The 19,656-nt window shown below is 31.5% G+C and overlaps 2 protein-coding genes across 2 annotated transcripts; both read right to left on the bottom strand.

The window, feature by feature from the left end:
• Positions 1–4,021: 4,021 nt before the first annotated feature.
• Positions 4,022–6,399, bottom strand: LOC126717531 (plasmodesmata-located protein 2-like). The gene is made up of 2 exons (XM_050419299.1): positions 5,526–6,399; positions 4,022–4,230 (listed from the first exon to the last, which is right to left on the bottom strand). Exons 1-2 carry the CDS (start codon positions 6,283–6,285, stop codon positions 4,100–4,102), a joined length of 891 nt encoding a protein of 296 aa, XP_050275256.1. The 5' UTR covers positions 6,286–6,399; the 3' UTR covers positions 4,022–4,099.
• A 6,296-nt stretch (positions 6,400–12,695) lies between these two features.
• Positions 12,696–14,971, bottom strand: LOC126717530 (UDP-glycosyltransferase 79B9-like). The gene has a single exon (XM_050419298.1). The coding sequence runs from the start codon at positions 14,908–14,910 to the stop codon at positions 13,534–13,536; it is 1,377 nt and encodes a 458-aa protein (XP_050275255.1). The 5' UTR covers positions 14,911–14,971; the 3' UTR covers positions 12,696–13,533.
• Between the last annotated feature and the right edge of the window lie 4,685 nt (positions 14,972–19,656).

Genomic DNA, 19,656 nt, shown 5'->3' with positions numbered 1-19,656 from the left:
AATTAGAATGCCATAAAAACAATTGTGAGAATTAAGATATCCCAAAAATTAAGTCAAATGAACATTCATAATTTTGGTAACTCCTGAGAATTTTAAATTCTCACCTTAATTTCCTACCAATCAAAGTACTGTATAATTTAATTTGGGTGTGGCTTATCTTCAGTACTTTTTTAACTAGACATATCGTTTTCTTTTAAGTATACAATATTACAATGACAAGTAGTAGTGAATTTTAATCTCCACATTTTATTTAGTTAGTGGATAATATGTCATTTTCTCATTAAAATAAAAAGAGATTCCAATTAAAAAAGTATTGGAGGTAAACCAAACTCATTTAATTTTACATCGAACAATAACCTAATTGAATCAAATTTATCACCCACCAACTATAAAATTAAATAAACAAATTTGTTAGAAAGTATGATTAATTTCCCACATCTTTTCCTCTCCCAAAAAAAAAAAAAACCTTCGCACATCCAAATCTTGAAGGAAAAATCTTAAAATTAGTTATTTGGAGTAAATCATGGGATTAGAGAAATCAACTATATTGATATAATGTACTCTTAAAAAAAAAAACTATATTGATATAAATTTGAATTCAAAATTTATACATAATAAATTGATAATTCACCAGCTTTCAAATTTTGTAAAATCTAATTATAGATTTGAGTTCTACTTGACTATATTATGAATTAGTTAAATAAAAGATATAGCCTTTTGACTCTTGGTTTTATAAAAATGAGTATTCATATTTCTTATTTCATATTATTTCTCATTTCAAATTTTGATATGGTTTTAGAGCAAGTTGATGAAGAAATGTGAATAATCTTATTTCTTATAAAAAATATTATATATATATATATATATATATTTTTTTTTTATTTAACAATCCTTTACATTTTTTTAAAAATCCGTAATCTCTTTTTCAATGGATACTTTCAGTCTATCCTTCCGTAAGTCCAAATTTCACACGTCTTTGTTCTTTTCTTTATATATATATATATATATATATATATATAGAGAGAGAGAGAGAGAGAGAGAGAGAGAGAGAGAGAGAGAGAGAGAGAGAGAGAGAGAGAGAGAGAGAGGGGTTCAAGTTACATCTAATGTAACTCTAAGTAGTGTTACACCACCTAATAATTTGTTATTAAATTCATATTTTAAGAATCCCACCGTTGAATTACATGTTCTACATGTGCTTAACATGCATGCCAATTTTCATGCCAATTGGATGTTATTTACCATGTGATTCATAAACTCATCTTTTATATATGTATTATTTTAAACTACAAAAACTTGAATTTAAACAATTGATTGATAACATGACTATTGATCTTTGATCACCATGAATTTTTGCGAGCATGGAGCATATATGAATATAATGTAATCCAACAGTAGATTTGTCAAAATTCACATCTAATAATAAGTTATTAAGTGGTGTAATATCACTTAGAATTACACGAAGTGTAACTTGAACCCAATTCATATATATATATATATATATATATATTCTCCATTTTGTCATTATGATATCAATTTATATCTATTTAAAAAAAATTGGCAAACAAGGGTCATAATTGTCAATTTAAATGACCACTACCCTCCCCTGCATTCTTCCCCATTCCCCTTAATTTTTAAAGGATTTTGTTAAAACATCTAAACAAAAGAGAGGGATATCTATTTCCTAGCTAATTTTTGTTGGAACTTAGCTAATAGAGATTTATTTAATTAAACTATCCTAATAATTCCTTCTCAAAAAAAAAAAAAAAAAAAAACTATCCTAATAATTAATATGCTAAATTATTTTGAATATTTAATAAGAGATAGTCATCTACTCATTTGTCACTCATAAAAGATAGTTATTTGTGGCTTTCATTTTCATTAGTCTTCGACTACACCAAAAATTAATTGTTATTTATTTTTATTTTTTTGGGGGAATTTCAACCAATTGTTAAAACTAATTATTATCTTGATTTGATGATAAAGATCAATAATTATAGAAGGGATCTTATAGGTTTAAAATACTATTATATATATATATATATATATAATAAAAAAAAGGGAAAAGATAGTTGTTATTATTATTATTATTATTATTATTATTTTGAGAAATAGGAAAATGATAGTTATTTAACATAACTATGATTTCTAAAACTTAAGTTATAGTACATTGAATATGATATCACTAGCTCACGCACTCTTAAAAGTAGTCATGGCCAATTCTCAAAAAAGAAAAAAGAAAAAAAAAAAGTAGTCATGGCCTCCAATTTTGACGTAAAAGAGATACCGGTTGTCTTTTTCTTTTTTTTTTTTTTTCTTTTTTTTTTGAGATAACCGCCCTGAATGCGAAGACTGGCTGTATTTCAAAACATTGATCTAGACCCGGAGCTATGGTACTGTGTAATACTAAATCAATTGCGCAATAATTCCACTGGATCCAAATCTTCAATACTTAAGGGGGTGTTAGTTTGAGTTATGTTATTTGAGTGTTTTTGATATATGTGTAGAAGAAAAAACGTGTAAAAATATGTATAATGTTGTTTAAAATGTGTAATTTTGTGTTTGAGTTGACTTGCCAAACAGGCCCTCATGTTTAGTAAATTTGGTCAGGAAGGATAGCCTGAATTTACGTTTAGACTTTTAGACTTTTAGACGTTTAAGTTTTCAAAATCTAAAGTCTTTACTCTCTCAGAGTCTCAACCACTCTTTTTATCATTAAAAAGCTCATTTCTTGTAATACTATAGTTAAAAATAAGTTGGGGAGGTCTACCTACCACAGACTACACATAATCCATGCTCCTAGATAATAGATGAGCCTTAGCAAAATAAACAATAATATATGGTGGCGTTTGGTATAGGTACATTACTCCTGCATCCAGATTTTTAGGAATGTAATTCCTTACAATCTAGATGCCTAGAAATGTAGCTATTATTATGTTTGATTTCATTGGGAATCATTTAAGATTCTTAAGAATGTGAGATGATAATGTTTGATATACTCTTAGGAATCTTAAATGAATTTTTTATTTTTCACATTCTATCCTTAAATTTGAATGTGAACTACCAAGTCCTTTAAAAAAAAATTTCCTCTAAATAAATAATGAAAAACAAAATATAAAGTATTAATTATGACAAATTCATTAAAACTATAGTATAACATTTTAAAATGACAAGAACAATACAAAAATAACTATTTAAATGCTCAAATGTTTTATTCTTAACAATAATTTTTAAAAGAGTTTAATCCATAACAAAACAACTTGACAACGTTTAGGTCTATAAGACAAGAGAAAAGATATTGATAATTTGTTTTATATTTTATATTAATTACTTAAATGATAAGGAAAAAGGGTTAAAATTGTCAATTTATAAAAAAATACAATTTCCTTTAAGTTTGGGAATCTGGATACCCACCTGAATCCACATTCCTACTGAGAGGGGTTTAAAGGGGGAATCCAGATTCTCCTGACATCTTATTCCCTAGCGTGATTTGCAACCAAACATGAGAATCTTTAAACATTTATAGGAATCCTAAAACATTACCTTGTACCAAACGCCATATATGAGTAATGTTAGAGATACAAACTATTTTACAAAATTTTTTACAATTGGATAATGTGGTGATTGATTATTGATAAATGAAAAAGTGATATTAATGGTGGGCTTAAATAAAAACCAATAAAAAGTTAGTCACATCAACATTTTAAAAAAATGTTGTCAAATAGTTTATGGTTATAGTATTACTCATAATATATTAAGTGTCCGTTTGATTTGCATTTGCGTTAGATGCGTTTGCATTTTTGGCCTTTTTTTATTTTTATTTTTAAGGACCAGCTTCTCTTGCACTATTCTTGTCCCATGAATAATGCAAGTAGGCAAATGAACAGTAACCCGCACGTGAACGGTAACTTTTTAATTATTTTTTTATTATTTTCAGTTTTTAGTTTTTAATTTTCAGTAAAATAAGTGGTATCTAAATGCACACTAATAAATTCTACGACCAAATAACATTACAGAAAAATGGAGAAACAACTAAGATTAGACAATTTTATTAATTGTTTCTAAAAAAATTTTTATATTAATTTGACATGATTTAAAATTAATCATCATCTTTCTTATTCCAAGACTTGATACACGAAAAGAAAATAAACCCCAAAAATAAAGCTGCTGCCGCTCCCACAACAATTGCTGCTGATTTATTCCCACCGTTATTTTTGCCTTTCTGGCCCTCTGTCAAGAAAATGTTGTCCATAATTAGTGATAATGAATCATGTAAGAGCGAGAGAAACAAGGACAAAAATTGAAATCATGGGAGTTTTTTTTTTTAAGAGATAATTATAATTATAATATGCTACTAACCCACAGTTTAAATTCTTTCCCACAGTCCCCCGTGCACTTTGTGAGGTGCTAATTATGCTACAAAGTTTTTGACAAATCATGGGAGTTGTAATGCATAATTATTAAGAGTAATAATAATGAAAAAAAAAATGCTAAAGTTACTACAAAAATTTTAGTATAAAAGATTTGCACGTTGCAACTTCTCTTAAGAAAATAAATATGATTGATGCTACCTTAACAACAACTAATAAATAAATATTTAAATTACCTCTCCATGATTGAGAATCAGTTTAATTACAAGACTCATGCAATAAATTTATAGTATTCCTTATCATCACTCATAAAAATGATGCAATAAATCTATAGTAGTCCCTATCATCACTCATAAAAATGATGATGATGATGATGATAGAGGAAAACCATTTATATAGATGATAGGATACTAGTCTACTACAACTTCTACTACATGGCATTTTATGTTTTGATAAAGACCATATTTTTTTATAGTATATCAGAAAGGGGGGTGAATCCAACCCACTGATCCATCAAAGTCAAAACCAACACAATCCAACCCAACTCAATGGGTTGGCTTAGTTTTTAGGAGTTGATGGGTTAGGTTGGGTTGCAATTTTTTTTTTTTTTTTTTTTTTTTTTTTTTTTTTTATTACAAGAAGTTAGATAAGGTGTGGACTAGCTGATTCACAAATTCTTCAAACCCAACTTGATTCACCAATATCTAATATATATATATATTATGATTTTAGTATTTACTATTTTGGTTTAATGCACTAATTTATAAAAAAATAAACATTATGTTAGTTGTGTTGATTTGGTATTATGATATAGTTTGATTAGTAAATATGTTATTATTTGGGTAGGTAATTATCTTATAAATTTGTCCCCATGCTCATCTTTTAAAATAAAAATAAATAACTGTCCAACCCTTGGGTCCAATCCAATCCGATCTATGTGGAATGGGTTGGACCCCTATAATGGGTCTTTTTTTTTTTTTTTTTTTCAACTCAATCATGATAGGTTAAATGGAAAAAAAAAAACTCTTTTATCAAACTCAACCTGATCCATACATACCTCTGTTAAAAACAATTTTTATGGTCACTGAAACACCATCAATCTTCACTAGCTACGCAAATATACAAAAGTTCAAAGAGAAACTGAAGCAGCATTACCGTGTTTAGAGTTGCCGTGTGTCCCATCCGGATGGTAAGAATAGCTGATGAAGCACTTGTCCAAATAAATTTCTCCTGAAACTGAGTTCCCACATTCTTCCTGAGCAACCTGCACTGCATTGTTCACACATTCCCCACAATCACAACCCCCTAAATCACCTTCACACTGTGCCGTCACTTGCACCGAGTCATAGCTCGATGAAAAGAACCCATTACCACTCACAACACCACTTTCAAGAGCTGCAAACGCCGCGTCTCTAAGCTCTACAAACCCACCATCCACTGCCTCAGATTCACCACAAATCTTGTAGAGCAAATTAGTTTTGGAAGTAGTTGCATCTGGTTCATGAAAACCATCAGCCTCATAGTGTGTGTAGCACCCAAAAAGCTGAATTCTAGCTGCCATTGCAAGGCTGCACAAGCTGTCTGACATTTGAGGAATTGCGTTTACACAGTTGTGGCACTCTTCATCACTCATGTCCCCCCTGCATTGAAAGAGACCAGAAATGGCGGTCTCACTGTTTCCTTCAATGGTTTTGAAGAACTTGGATTGGGAGGAGTGTGCTACTAGCTCTTGGAAAAGAGAGGAAAGGGTTTGTGAGTGTGATATTGATGTACTTGTGAATGTTTGACTTGCACAATTCTTGTACACTAAGGTGCTGTAATCTGAAGAGGATTTGATAGATGGTAGGAAGAGAGCCAAAGAGACTAAAAGAAGCAGTTGAAGAGAGGAAGGTATCAAGGTTGAAGTTGAATTCATTTTGGGAGCTTGTTTTTGTTTAGCTCAAGATGAATTTGTTGGGTTTATAGTGGTTTTAATTTGGTACTACATATTGGATTTGTAAAGAAGGATGATTTTGGTTTCTTGCATGGAAAATATTTATCATTTTGAAACATATAATGCTTTCTGGAAAGGTGGCTTGGGGAGTAGGGTTTTGGGTATGGTTTTTCCTGCCCACTATATCTAATTTTATATTAATTTATTCTAGGATTTTCACTAAGACTTAATGAGATATAGAAAGCAACTCACGATATATAAATTCAAGTTTTCAACTGTATACGTCACCCATCTATATGAGTCAAGCCAAACATGGTAGAAAAACTGTTCTAGATTGACTTGGTGAACGAGATTAAGTCTCAACGCATCTCAACTATTCGTTTAGCATTCCTTAACATTTAATAAGTAATCCATTTTAAAAAATAATTATACATTTTCTCAACACCGCAAAAAAGAGACATGAATGTTTTCATCAAAATGTCCAAGTTTATTCGCATGATCACATCTTTTATTTTTCTTTTTTCTTTTTGTAAATGATAAAGTATTCGTAAAACCTCGAACCTCTTCTGCTATAAGGAATAGTAATAACATGAAATTTTAAGATCATTGGTCTATACCTTTCAAAGCAAAGCATATGAAATATAGAGTTAATCATAGCAAAGGAGGAGCGGAATCAAGATCCTCTAGTGTTATTGAGGTAAATTAATAGTAGAGTTGCTGAAATCTTGACTATTCAATCAAACAGTAAAGAGGAAAATAGACATTTTAGCAATATGCAATTTGGTAAGAATTTATTAGATGCATGATAAGTTGATATTACATAATGCTTGAAAAAAAAATGTCCTTCCATCCATATCCATTCATGAGTTGTCCACTAAATGCCACTTACGTAAACTTGCCACTTGTGTTAATTGATCAATCAAATCATATCATGTCAATTAACTAGGCCAATGCATCAATCAAATATACTAAAAAGACATTAAAACTAAAATACTTATCTCAATATTTTCTTGTTATCCAAACAGAAGCCAATAATGCATTCACAAAAATATTCAAATTCATTAATAATAATAATAATAATAAAAAGTCTTTCCAAGGACCCAACTCCACCACAAATACCACGAAACCCACAAAACGTTAGAGCTTAGTGTTCATTCCCAAGCACACCACCACCTCCTTCTAATCTCAGAGCTGCTCGCTCTCTTTCAATATGACCATGACTCATATCTAATGGTGGAGCCAGGGTTCGAGTAATCTGATCATTAGCTATTTGTTATGCAGTTTATTACGCACCTCAGAATATCATATGTCCGGCAAAAAAAAAAAATCACCCTCGAAGTGGAATCCATCTTCAAATTTATTTTCTTCTTTCATTCTTTTTTATGCATTCCCCTATGCAAAATTTTCTATGTCAATTTCATTTTAAAAAGTGGGTTCTAGTTTGTTCAACTGGTAAAATTTTTTATGGTTGTATAAAAGATATATGATTCAATTTTTACCTACACTAAAAACTGATGGGTATCTTGATTTGATGATAAAGAGCTATCATCAGAAGTGAACGCTATAAGTTGAAACTCTTTTAAAAAAAATCATTTTAAAAAGAAAGAGAAAATATTTTATTTTTTGATCAAAATTATTTAAAAGTTCAAATCTTATAAAAACCAAAGTTGAAGATAAAATAAGTATATTTATTTTATCATGAATTTAGTTTTTTAATCTTAGGGGGGCTAAGAGGAAAATTGATATATTTTTTGTCATGATTTTAGTTATTTAACTTAGGGAAATATTTTTATATCATGATTGTTTAATTTCAGTATTTTTTTTTTTTTACTGTTTCGTACCCTCAATGTATTTAAGATTATTAAAATTTATGTTATTTTAGTTTTAATGGGCCACTTTATATATAAAAATTACTGTCCATATATATCTACAATATATATATATATATATAGAGAGAGAGAGAGTAAATTTTCTTACTATCGAATAAGAGATTTAAAGTATTTTGGTCTAATAATAAAAAGTAATAATTAAGAGCAGACGTCATAAGATCATTTACATATATGCGTGTTCTACTAACTTATTAGTAATGATCTTTTCAAAAAAAAAAAACTTATTAGTAAAGACCCATTGCTCTTGCAAAACATCACTTGGCAATAAAAAATTAATTAATTAAAATAACAGTGTTTATCTCTTTGTAAATGCATTTGGTGGATAACCTTGCCATTTTCCCCGGTAAGTTGTAAACATTCATTTGTGAATTGTAAGGGGTATAAACACCCTTACAAATATCCTTGCTATTTTTCGTGGTAAGTTTAGTCAACTATTTGTCATTCGATAGTCTTTTTATTTTTATTTTTTATTATTCTATATAAAAAAAGATAGTTGAAATTGGAAACCTGAAGGATGTCAGTATGTATGAGCTTATTTATGCACGTAGTGTGCTCATTTCAAATAGGATTTGTCTTGTATTTAAAAGTATAACACTTTATACACAATAAAATTTGTAATGAGTAATAATCTTGATATCATTCTTTTTTAGAAAATATATGTAAAGTGGAGCAACATTCAATTGCTGATTAGCATGTATGGAACTTGGAAGAGGCAACATATGTTTAAATCCCCTGTTTTATAGAGTCGTTTTGATCTCCATTCAAGCCTCTTTATAAACAAATTAAACTCAGTTCATTTGGAGCTTGCAATAATTTTCATATTCGTAATAGGGAAAAGAAAATGGCAAGTTCTACTTTTTCTTCAAGGCAATTTTTGGGAGCATTGGTGATCTTTGCTATTGTTTCTCAAGCTTTGGTTAAGGCCGATTATGATGATCCTGATTCCTATCCTGGTAAAGTTTTCTTTTCACCTAGTCTCTATGGGCGGCTCGTACCAGTTTTAATAGCTCATTTGCATTTGCACATTTATGCTCTTTTTTCTAAATAGTTTTAGGGTGATGATAGGTTTACATTGTAAACTAAATAAATGTGTACAATGTAAATCTTACATTACTATACTACAACATAAACTTAGAATTTTTCATAGTTTTTAATAGCTCATATTGGTTTGGTTTTGGTCATGTGGTGTACTAATGAGCAGTTATCATAAATGAGATGGAAGGTGTAATTTCTATTTTGGATGAATTTTTCCAAGGGTTAAATTTCAAATAAAAACCTCAACTAGTCATCCAATTGAAACAAAGTTTGGAGGGCATCCCTGTATTTTGCTCCTTTTTTTTTTTTCCTTTTTTTTTCTTTTTTCCTCTCTTTTTTTTTTTTTTCTTTTATATGTAGCATAACTGGTTGAGCATTGCATTTCACATTTAATTTTTTGAGAATTACATCTCACATTTATGCACTGTTATTATTATATTTTAAAACTAGTAATACAATTGGCTGAAATCTATGTCTAATGAAGTTCAAGTCTCTCCCTCCCTTTAGAGAAGGTATTTCTTCTCATAGGTCAGTGTCTTTGTGATTCCCATATCTGTGGGTCAGGCCAAGCTTGGAAGAGGCAATCTTCATAGAGCTGAAGTAAAAGATATCTGCTCCCTTTGGCACAAACATCCCAATAATCATTCATGAAAAAAAGAAAGAAAAATTTGTCTAATATATATATAAACTATATATATAAACTGGATTTTACTAATGTGTGCCTTTAGGGCACACATTAATTTCCATTTTTGAAAAAAATTTTCTCGAGAATTGAAAAAGTAATAACAGTTTTTTCAATTCTTGAGAAAATGTTTCTAAAAATAGAAAACTTAATATGTGCCCTAAGGACACACATTAACCAGACCTATATAAACTACCTAATGCATAAAAATCTCTTCTAATTTTTATAATTTGTTTATATTATAATGAGATAGAAACCTTGCCAGGATGTAAAAGCTGACTTGACGTCCAAGCCAGAGCCAAGATGGGTTGTGCGTTTCCTCAAACAATTGTAACAGGTATTGCAAGAAGTCCGAGATGGCAATACATGGAGCATGTCATGGGTTTTTAAAATGCTACTGTCATGGCTATGTCCACTGTTTGAAAGTATGATTTACTTTCCAATAATTGAAGACAAAATCAAGGAACTGTTTTTTTTTTTTTTTTTTTTTTTTTTTTTTTTTTTTTTTTTCTGAGAAGAAAAATCAAGGAACTGAGATTATGGTAAATCAAGGGATTAGAGTTTAGAGCTATCAATTATATTGGTATGAAATTCAAAATAAAAATATCCATATTAATAGTTGACATATTTCCAAATTCTGTAAATCCCATTATAAATATTGGTTTTCTAGTTGTGTTATGAATTAAGTGAATACAAAACGTAGTCGTTTGGTTTTTGGTGGTATAGGCGCACGTCTTAGTGACCAAATCACATTAATTTCTTCCATTTTCATCCATTCGTTCTTTCTCATATTTCTCTATGTTCCATACCATTTCAAAATTTTGACCATGCGAAGTACAACGAACACCTATATAATGACAACTCATGTTATGTCAAGAGTTTATAATTTAATGGTACCTTCCCATGTACAAAGTGCTTGAGGGTTTAGGGGAAAAATGGTTCGAGTTGCGGGGTTAGCAGCATGTTGCAATTATCTCTTAAAAAAAAAAAAAAAAAAAACAAAAGAGTTTATAACTTAATAGTATTACCTGGTTTAATGTCTCATAATAATGTTGAGCATCGGTTTAAATCCATTTCTCCAACTTATCGTTTTTGTTTTAGGATTGTTAAAAAATATAAACTCGATCAAGCTTATAAGTCTCAACGCATCTCAACTATTCCTCAAGCATTCCTTAACATTTAACGTGTAATCTACTTTTTAAAAAAACTTACACATTTTCTCAACACAGCGAAAAATATACACGAATGTTTTCATTATAATAACATCTTTTATTTTTCTTTTTGTAAATGATAAAGTACTTGCAAAACCTCTTATACGTCTTCTGCTACAAGGAAAAGAAGTAAAATGATATTTTAAGATGACTGCTCTATAACTTGAGAGTTGATCCAGTCGCAAGACGAGTCGTAAATGCCTCCTGATATTTAAATCTTTAGCTTTCAGTATGTGTTTTTCATGTGACCTTTCACGGGTTGTCCACTCGCGAGCCAGTTGCGAGCAAGTCGCAAAATACTCTGTTCTTCACAATTCTTTACCAGACTCTCATACTCAATCTTTACATTAAATCCCACAAACATACAAAGAAATAATTACCAAAATATAATCAAATTTGATATGGAATTAAAGCCAACAAAACGTTATTGAAAATTACAACTTTACATTATCAATAATAAATTTGGCAAAAGCTTGTTAGTAGTATGATAAGTTGGTCTTAAAGTGACCATCTTTTTTTTTTTAGAATAAGTTATAGTTTACACCCTTAGAGCAATTGCATCAGAGCGTGTAAAATTTTTGTCTATTTTGCAAAAAAAAAAAAAAAACATACTTTTTCTATTTTACACACCCACTTTTACAAAAGACTCATATCAGTTTATCTATTCTAAACATTTATTCGATAAAATATTCATTCTTTTACATTTTTATTATTATTTCCTTCAATGATGCAAAAGAGAGAGTGAGGTGAAGGAGTATAGTAAAATATTAAATGCAAAGCTATAATAACCGTGTATATATGCACAATTACTATAGCACTTTTGTATATATGCACAATTTTGTAAGTACTGATGTGAGTGTTTTTTTGGTTAAAATGTGTAAAAATAACCACTTTTTGCATTTTGCACAATTTTGCAACTTTTGATGCAGTTGCTCTTAGAGCAACCACATTAGCTCATGCAAACTTTTTATTTATTTTACACAAAAAACTACGTTTTCTATTTTACACACTCATTTTTACAAAACACTCACATTAGTCTATCTATTCTATACATCTATTCAATAAAATATTAATTATTTTAAAATTTTTATTTATTTCCTTACTCACTACACCCCTCTTTCTCACATACCCAACACTACCAAAAAAATACTAAAATATTAATTTTGTGATATACGACTTGTACATTCCAAATCCTATTATTAATTTGGCAACAAACTTTAAATATATTTACACCTTGACATACTTCTATTTGCAAAGTTCAAGTAGTAAAAATTGCATTTTTCTAAGTATTAGAGCATTCTCATTAAAGATTTTAAAAAGGGTATATACTAAATTTTACCATCAAAACACCAAAAAAACCACTCCATCAAAGATTTCAAATGGTAAAATTTTTGACATACTGCTACAGTAAGCTTCAAACCGTAGCTTGGATTGTTAAAAAAGTAGCTTGGATTGTTAAAAAAAAAAAAGTTTTTTATTCTCACGTCTCTTTCTTTCTCTCTCTCTTCAGGGCTCTTTTTCTTTTTCTTTTCTGTTTCTCGCTGCCTCTTTCTCTATGCTCTTCATCTTCCTCTATCTCAATGGTCTTCGTCTCCCTCTTTCTCATAGCGACGGTCTGCCTCGCCGGAGCCACCGCAAGCCTCGCACTCTTCAAGATCGCCTTGGCCCACCCCGCAAGATCGCCTCACCGGCTCTTCAAGATCATCTCGCCGGAGCCATCGCAAGCCTTGAGCCGTGGGTATGAGTGGGTGGGTTTTGTAAAATCGGATCTGGGTTGTGGGTGGGTTTCGGCAGCCTTGAGTGGTTTTATGGTCGTGGGTATCAGTTGATTTGGGTGGCTTTCGCTTATGAGTGTGGGTTGATTGATTTGGTGGTTGGTTGTTGTGGGTTGTGCCGTGGGTTGAGGCCGTGTGGTGGGTGGTTTCTTTTTTTTCTTTTTGCTTTTATTTTATTTTTTTATGCTGTTGAGTGCCATGGTTAGAGGTGAAAAGCTCAGGCCATGGAGGTGGGAGAAGCTTCTAGACCGAGTCGAGAAAGATGAAGATACAGTGAGAGAGAAAGGCAGAGGGAGAGTGAGAAATAATAATAAAAATGAATAAAAATATTAGAAGAAAGAATATTTCAATAGAGTTGTAATAAAATAGAATGTTTGATGTTTTGGTATATTGTAAAATAAGGTGTTAAAATGGTAGAAGTAGTGTTTTGAATTTTTTTTTTTTTTTTTTTGCTATAAGAGAAACGAAACACAAGTACAACCCAGAAAAGAAATAAAACTGGATATCCAAATGAAACAACATTGACAAAGAAGTAGCATCCTCAAACTATAACACGAGTGAATCCTTCCTCAATTGAAACTGCTACTGCTCGTTTTAGTGCAAAGGATTAAGTAGTTGGGTTCATATGTAGCACTTAGTCAATCCATAAGACCTTGCAGGTTTTGAATGAAAGTATCTAAATATCTCTCTTGCATGCCTTCGCTAGTAAGTTCCTCCTTCAACTTAGCATGATTATATTTCACCAGCCCAGCTATTTCACTGTCCTCGTCCATCACAGAGATAATGGCCTTACTCAAGCTTTCCTTGGAAATCCACCCATTATCTTCTCTCTCCACTTCCACTGCAACTTTGAGCTCTTCCGCCATTAACCTGGCACCCACAATTTGATCACCAAGGTATGGAACGCATACTATTTGGCAATCACTAAAGAGAGACTCCCACATGGACCCATATCCACAATGGGTCACAGAACAACCAATAGATGGGTGCTCCAATATCAATGTTTGTGGCGCCCATCCCCCATACACCCATCCTCTCCCTTTAACTCTCTCTTCAAACCCCTCTGGAAAAGCTTCTTCAATTGTTGCGCAACCATTTGGAGTACTCAGAGCCACCAAAAATGGTTGCCCACATAACTCAAACCCCAAAAGTAGCTCCTGAAACTGGTCCTTTTGTAGTTTATTTTGGCTCCCGAATGCACAATACACCACAGTACCTTGCTTGAAATTGCATAACCAATTAGTCCATTTCTCGTCTAGCTTCGTGGCCGGTGCTTCAGGCAGGACAGGTCCTGTTAGCAGCACAGGCTTAGCATAATGCTGCCTTAAGTAGTCACAGTATGGCCCTTCAAACTCATGATATGTCCTATAGGCTAGGGCATCACTCCGAATCAAGCCATAGGTAATTCGAACATAAAGAGACATCTCTGTTCCAAGAGCCTTGGCAAACACTTTGAGTTGTGCAATCTCATAGTCCTTGGACTTTATACGCACACACGAAGGAGGATAGCCAGGAGGCGGTTGCATGAAGTCTTCTACAGTCATATCCTCTGGTTTCTCCTTAGTAGGAACCTTTAGTGCTTGCGTTGCTGGGGTTACAATGGAATAACATATGGCCTTGGAGCCAATTTGGTGTGCTAAAGCTGGCATCCAAGGGCTGAAGTCAAAGAAAATGAAATCAGGTTTGAGACTGCTCAGAATGGTTTGAACTTGGTCTTGGGTTTGGTCAAAGGCAACACGAAGATGTCCACGAAGTGGAAGAGGAACATCTGAGGTAGTCTCGACACCAGGGGGTAGTCTATCTACACTGGGAACAAGAAGGGGATAGAAGTGGATGAGGTTTGGATAAAGGATGAGATGTTCTACCTTTGCTTGTGCTCCTTTGGGTAGTAAGAAAGACACCCTATGGCCTCTCTCTGTAAGCTTGTTTGAGAGGTGCAGGTAGGGAGTGATATGACCAAAGGCAAACCAGGGAAACATGGCTATGTGAAGTTTTGTGCTTCTTGAATTGCTCATCTTTGCTTGAAATTTTTTTTTTTTTTTTGGGTGAAAAAATCCACTTGAGAACTAAAGTGATTCCTTTATGTATACTTGATAGAACCGGATCTTCCTAGTGAAAAAGAAAAAGAAAAAAAAAAAAAAAGGTATAAATGCACTTTACGCCAAAAATAAAAAATAAAAAAAATTGCAAATATGCTAATCTTGATCACGGGATGCTAATCTTTTATCAACTGTTGCATTTATGCTTGGTAAAATGATTGATGCTTTAATAATCAAGCACAAGTATGGTCCACAAGTTTGATAATGGATGCTTGACAGTAACCCAAAAGGTTGTACGGACAAAACCAATCCTAGGTAGTGAGTGAACAAACCCTACAACTCATCTCTGGCAGCTCATTTATCCACTCATATCATTCTTTTGCTTTTTGCATTTCTATCTTGATCTGACGGTACCGTCAGGTAAAAGGTTTATTTTATTTTATGGGAAGGTTGGTAAAAGTTGGTATAATTTTTTTTTTGATCACCTAAGTTGGTATAATTAGACATGAGAGAATCTAGCCCTTTGTCCCTATTTGGCAAAAAATTTGACAATATGTTCTTGTTTGCAAACTATATAGGTGAGTGTTCCTATTTCGAAACTCGATTACCTTAAAATCGAGTTATGTCTTATCAAACTTAAAAAAAAAAAAAAAAAAATTGCATAGAACTCGATTTTATGGAAATCGAGTTCCAAAACGCTACTATAGGGCTCCCTCAACCTGCCATGGGACAATCACACTTAGAAAAAAATTTGCAGAAAAACATCGCTATAGGGATTTAAGACGTCATTATAAGGCTAAAAAAACGCCATTATAGGGCTCTTTCAACCTACCATGGGACAATCATACTGAGAAATTTTTTTTTGCAGGAAAACGCCGCTATAAGGCTTTAAAACGTCATTATAGGGTTTAAAAACGCCATTATAGGACTCTGAACTTGGTATGGGGTAATCACACTTATTAAAAAAAATTTGCAGAAAAACGCCGCTATAGGGCTTAAAAATGCCATTATAAGACTTAAAAATGCCACTATAGAGCTACCTGAACCTTGTATGGAGCGATTACACTAAATTTTTTTTTGCATGGAACTCAATTTCCAGGAACTCGAGTTCCATGCATTTTTTTTTTTATTTTTTATTTTTTTAAGTTTGATCGGGCATAACTCGATTTTCTACAAATCGAGTATTTAATTGAAATTCGATTTTAAAGTAATCGAGTATCGAAACAAGGGCACGTCCCTATATAGTTTGGAAACAGGGGCATATTGCTAAATTTTTTTTAAAAAGGGGGTACAATGCCAGAATCTCCATTAGACATGACTAAACAGTCTATACGGTTCGGTTCCAGTCAGATCAATTGAGTTGCAGGTTAAAAATAGGTCATTTTAAGTGGGTTAAAAAAGGGTTTCAGTTCAATCGGGTTTCGAGTTGGGTCAGGTTAATCCTTATTTTTCATATGATTTTTTTTTTAAAGGGAAATAATATGTATTTGTCATTTAAAAAGTCATGCAACAAATTACTTGATGTAAAATGCATTATGAATTCGCTACTTATATCAAGAATGAATTACACTTATTAATACTTACTCAATAATTTTAAAATTATACAAATCCTAACATTGCTATCTAAAACAAAAAAAAAAAAAAAAAAAAAAAAAAACAACCACAAAGATAAGTAAAACAAATACACAAGTTTTATTTCTACACAATATCAACATCCCAAAATATAAAACAAAATTACAAATGACTTATTGGATAATTCATTTAACAAAGAATAAAAGCATATAAAAAATTTATAATCTTGAAAATTAATCTTATAATCTATTGTCAATTGTGGTTGGCATTTTAATTATTTCAATTTGAGATATATATTAAAGTTTGATTGTTTACTTATTTATACATGGTCTCTTTTATGAATATCATATCATTGTTAAGTAACATATACTTTAGGAAATATCATAATTTATTTTGAAAAACTATTTATTTTGGACATAAATTGTTAAAAAATAGGTCTAAGCATTCATAATTTATGTTAATTTGATAATTTGGCTTCACTATTTTCACACTTGTGAATATTTCTCATTTGTCTACAATTTTAAATCTATATTTTTAACTGTACTGTAACCAGATTATCTTGGCATGCACTTTGCTATTTGATATCTAAAAATCTTTACTCATTACAAAATGCTCAATTATTCACCTTTCAATTAATTTGCATATAATTATGTAAATGTCTCAATTGTTTCCTTAAAACTCACAACAAAAAATTAAACCAATATTCTCTTACTTTTATTATTTTTTAATCAAAAAAAAGTTTTAAAAATGGTTTGGGTCGAGTCGGGTTGTCTCACAAAAAACACGTGTCGGGTCACGGGTCAACCTGTTTTTATTTCTGGTCAAAAAAATCAGGTTCAGGTTAGATATTTTTCAGGTCGAGTCAGAAAATTCTGACCCGTTTCGCCATGTCTAGGTATAATCAATGTCACCCATGAGCGTGGTCCTCTTCGACAACTTCATTGTGAAAGGGTCATTGAAGGTTGGGATAGAATTGAAGGTGCAATTGTTGTTTTGATAAGATTCATTGCATTTATATACACTCTTGTTCTGGCATTGTTGTTTTGATAAGGTGCAATTGTTGTTTTGATAATTATTAAGCCCTAGCCTTGTAGTGGTTTACAAGTCCGATGAATCACCTAATTAAGGTGGGAAAAAAAGCTTTTAGGAATTAAGGGTCAACAGGCACATGATGATAACCATCATTGGCTGTGGTGGAAGCGGAAGAGCAAATCCTATTGAAAAGCTATTTTTCTGGTAGTTGTGCAGAGACAAAACACATGGGTGTGGGGATTTGGTAGCAATTTCTCTCTCTCTCTCTCTCTCAAATTAAAATAGAGAAAGACAGCACACATGAATGTACGTTTTACACTATATATTGTTATATTCTGTATTTAATTTTTTTTTTTTTAATAAAGGAAGAGAATGAATAATGGTTATGTATTTGAAAAAAGAGAAATAATTAACAAAATTAATATTTTAATACAGTATAATGTAAATTAAATAATCTAATGTGATATGTTTTAAAAATAAATACTTAAAAAAAAATTCTTATATTAAAATAAACATAAATTTTTCAATCTTCTAACCTTTTTTTTTTTTTTTTTTTGAAAACAGCCTTACGGGCTAGTGGCTACTAGTTTCTGTCCTCCATGAGTTGAAGATTTCAATGCAGAGATTTGGCTGAATCTCTCTATCTTTTATAGCACACCAGATCGACAATCTTCATTAAAATATAAAGTCTGCACAAAATGGCAACTTTTTTTTTTTGATAAGTAAGATGACATATTACTAAAACGGCAAAGACAACAATGGGGAACGATCCATCAACTTCCTTACAAAAGACTCATGGAGGGATGGAAGAGATGAATTGGGGTCCCCAATTTAGAGAGATACACGTCCAACGGGCTAAATGATGAGCAAGCTCATTACATGAACGATAACAAAAAGAAAATTTTGCAACAGAAAATTTTGCACAAAATGGCAACTACAAAAGGGTAAACCAAATAATTATATCTGCCAATAAATCATAGTAACTTAAAAAATATATATATATATATATATATATATTTCTTGAGAGTTGAAGACTATTATTATACTGAAAGAAATAGCCTACAATATACATACCATTTGAAAGTTCTACTTGTCAATTAGTGGCTTGATTTCAAGCAAGTCACAGGAATCAAAATATTTGCCAGTCTACATGACATCATTTGGACATTTGTTCTGTTACATATGTAGCCTAATCAATGGGGTACATGAGCTATTTGTGTGCAGTTTTTTGCATTACAGCCTTGTGAATACAGAAATGCATTTCACAATTTTTAATTACACCTTAAATTATAACAATATCCATGTACACCAATTACATAATTTGGAATTTAATTACCAAAAATTAGAGGAAAAGAATTATTAATCCACCCCAATTTATGAAATTGCAGATGTGATCATGTATGCTAGTCCTCACTATATATAGTAAACAGTGTTTTCACACTATAATTATATGAAACAAGTACCCTTAGTGCCAGCATAACTTCTTGCTATTCTGGACAATGACAAACACAAATGCCTCAACATCACACATGTTAACCTCATTTAGCATCTCCAAACAAGCATTTGCACTGCAGGGAATGTCTAGTATGTCATGATATAAACAAAATTTTTATTGACACATGTATGAAGACCTTAACATGTAATAGGAATAATGAATAGACCTTAATTGCTCCTAAAACATGTGGTAGTAATCTTGTTGTTCCCATTGACCGAATATTGCAAAATCCTCTGCAGTATTGTCAGATTAAAGTGGCGTTGAAACAATGGACAAAACTAAAATATAAGATTTGTTACACAGGTGACCAAATACACATTTGAATCATAAGACAACCACCCTTAGATTTAGATGAGGAATAGTTATAGCTTATATAGTCATTACCTTATCACTACGGTTGGTAACTTATGGAATCTATCTAATTCACACTACGACATGACCTATTGACCCTGCATGTATGCATGCAAGGGACTTGAAAGTTGTCAATCATTAGGAAAAATATTTTATGAAACAGTCTAATAAGATATTTTTCTCATAAAGTGCTCTCGTGTCTCCGTGCACGTAGAAGCAGTTTTTGTCTTGCATCCTTTGCAAGAGTTAGCGTGATCTCCCGTGAGTGAGGT

The sequence above is a fragment of the Quercus robur genome, chromosome 3, assembly GCF_932294415.1.
Source record: "Quercus robur chromosome 3, dhQueRobu3.1, whole genome shotgun sequence".
Taxonomy (NCBI): domain Eukaryota; kingdom Viridiplantae; phylum Streptophyta; class Magnoliopsida; order Fagales; family Fagaceae; genus Quercus; species Quercus robur.
Note: the sequence above shows the minus strand (reverse complement) of the source record. Positions and strands in the feature narration are given on the sequence as shown.

Coding starts and splice junctions, on each gene's coding strand:
- LOC126717531 (XM_050419299.1), bottom strand. CDS start 6,285: ATGAATTCAACTTCAACCTTGATACCTTCCTCTCTTCAACTGCTTCTT. Junction 4,231..5,525: donor ACACGGCAACTCTAAACACG/GTAATGCTGCTT, acceptor TTTTCTTGACAG/AGGGCCAGAAAGGCAAAAAT.
- LOC126717530 (XM_050419298.1), bottom strand. CDS start 14,910: ATGAGCAATTCAAGAAGCACAAAACTTCACATAGCCATGTTTCCCTGG.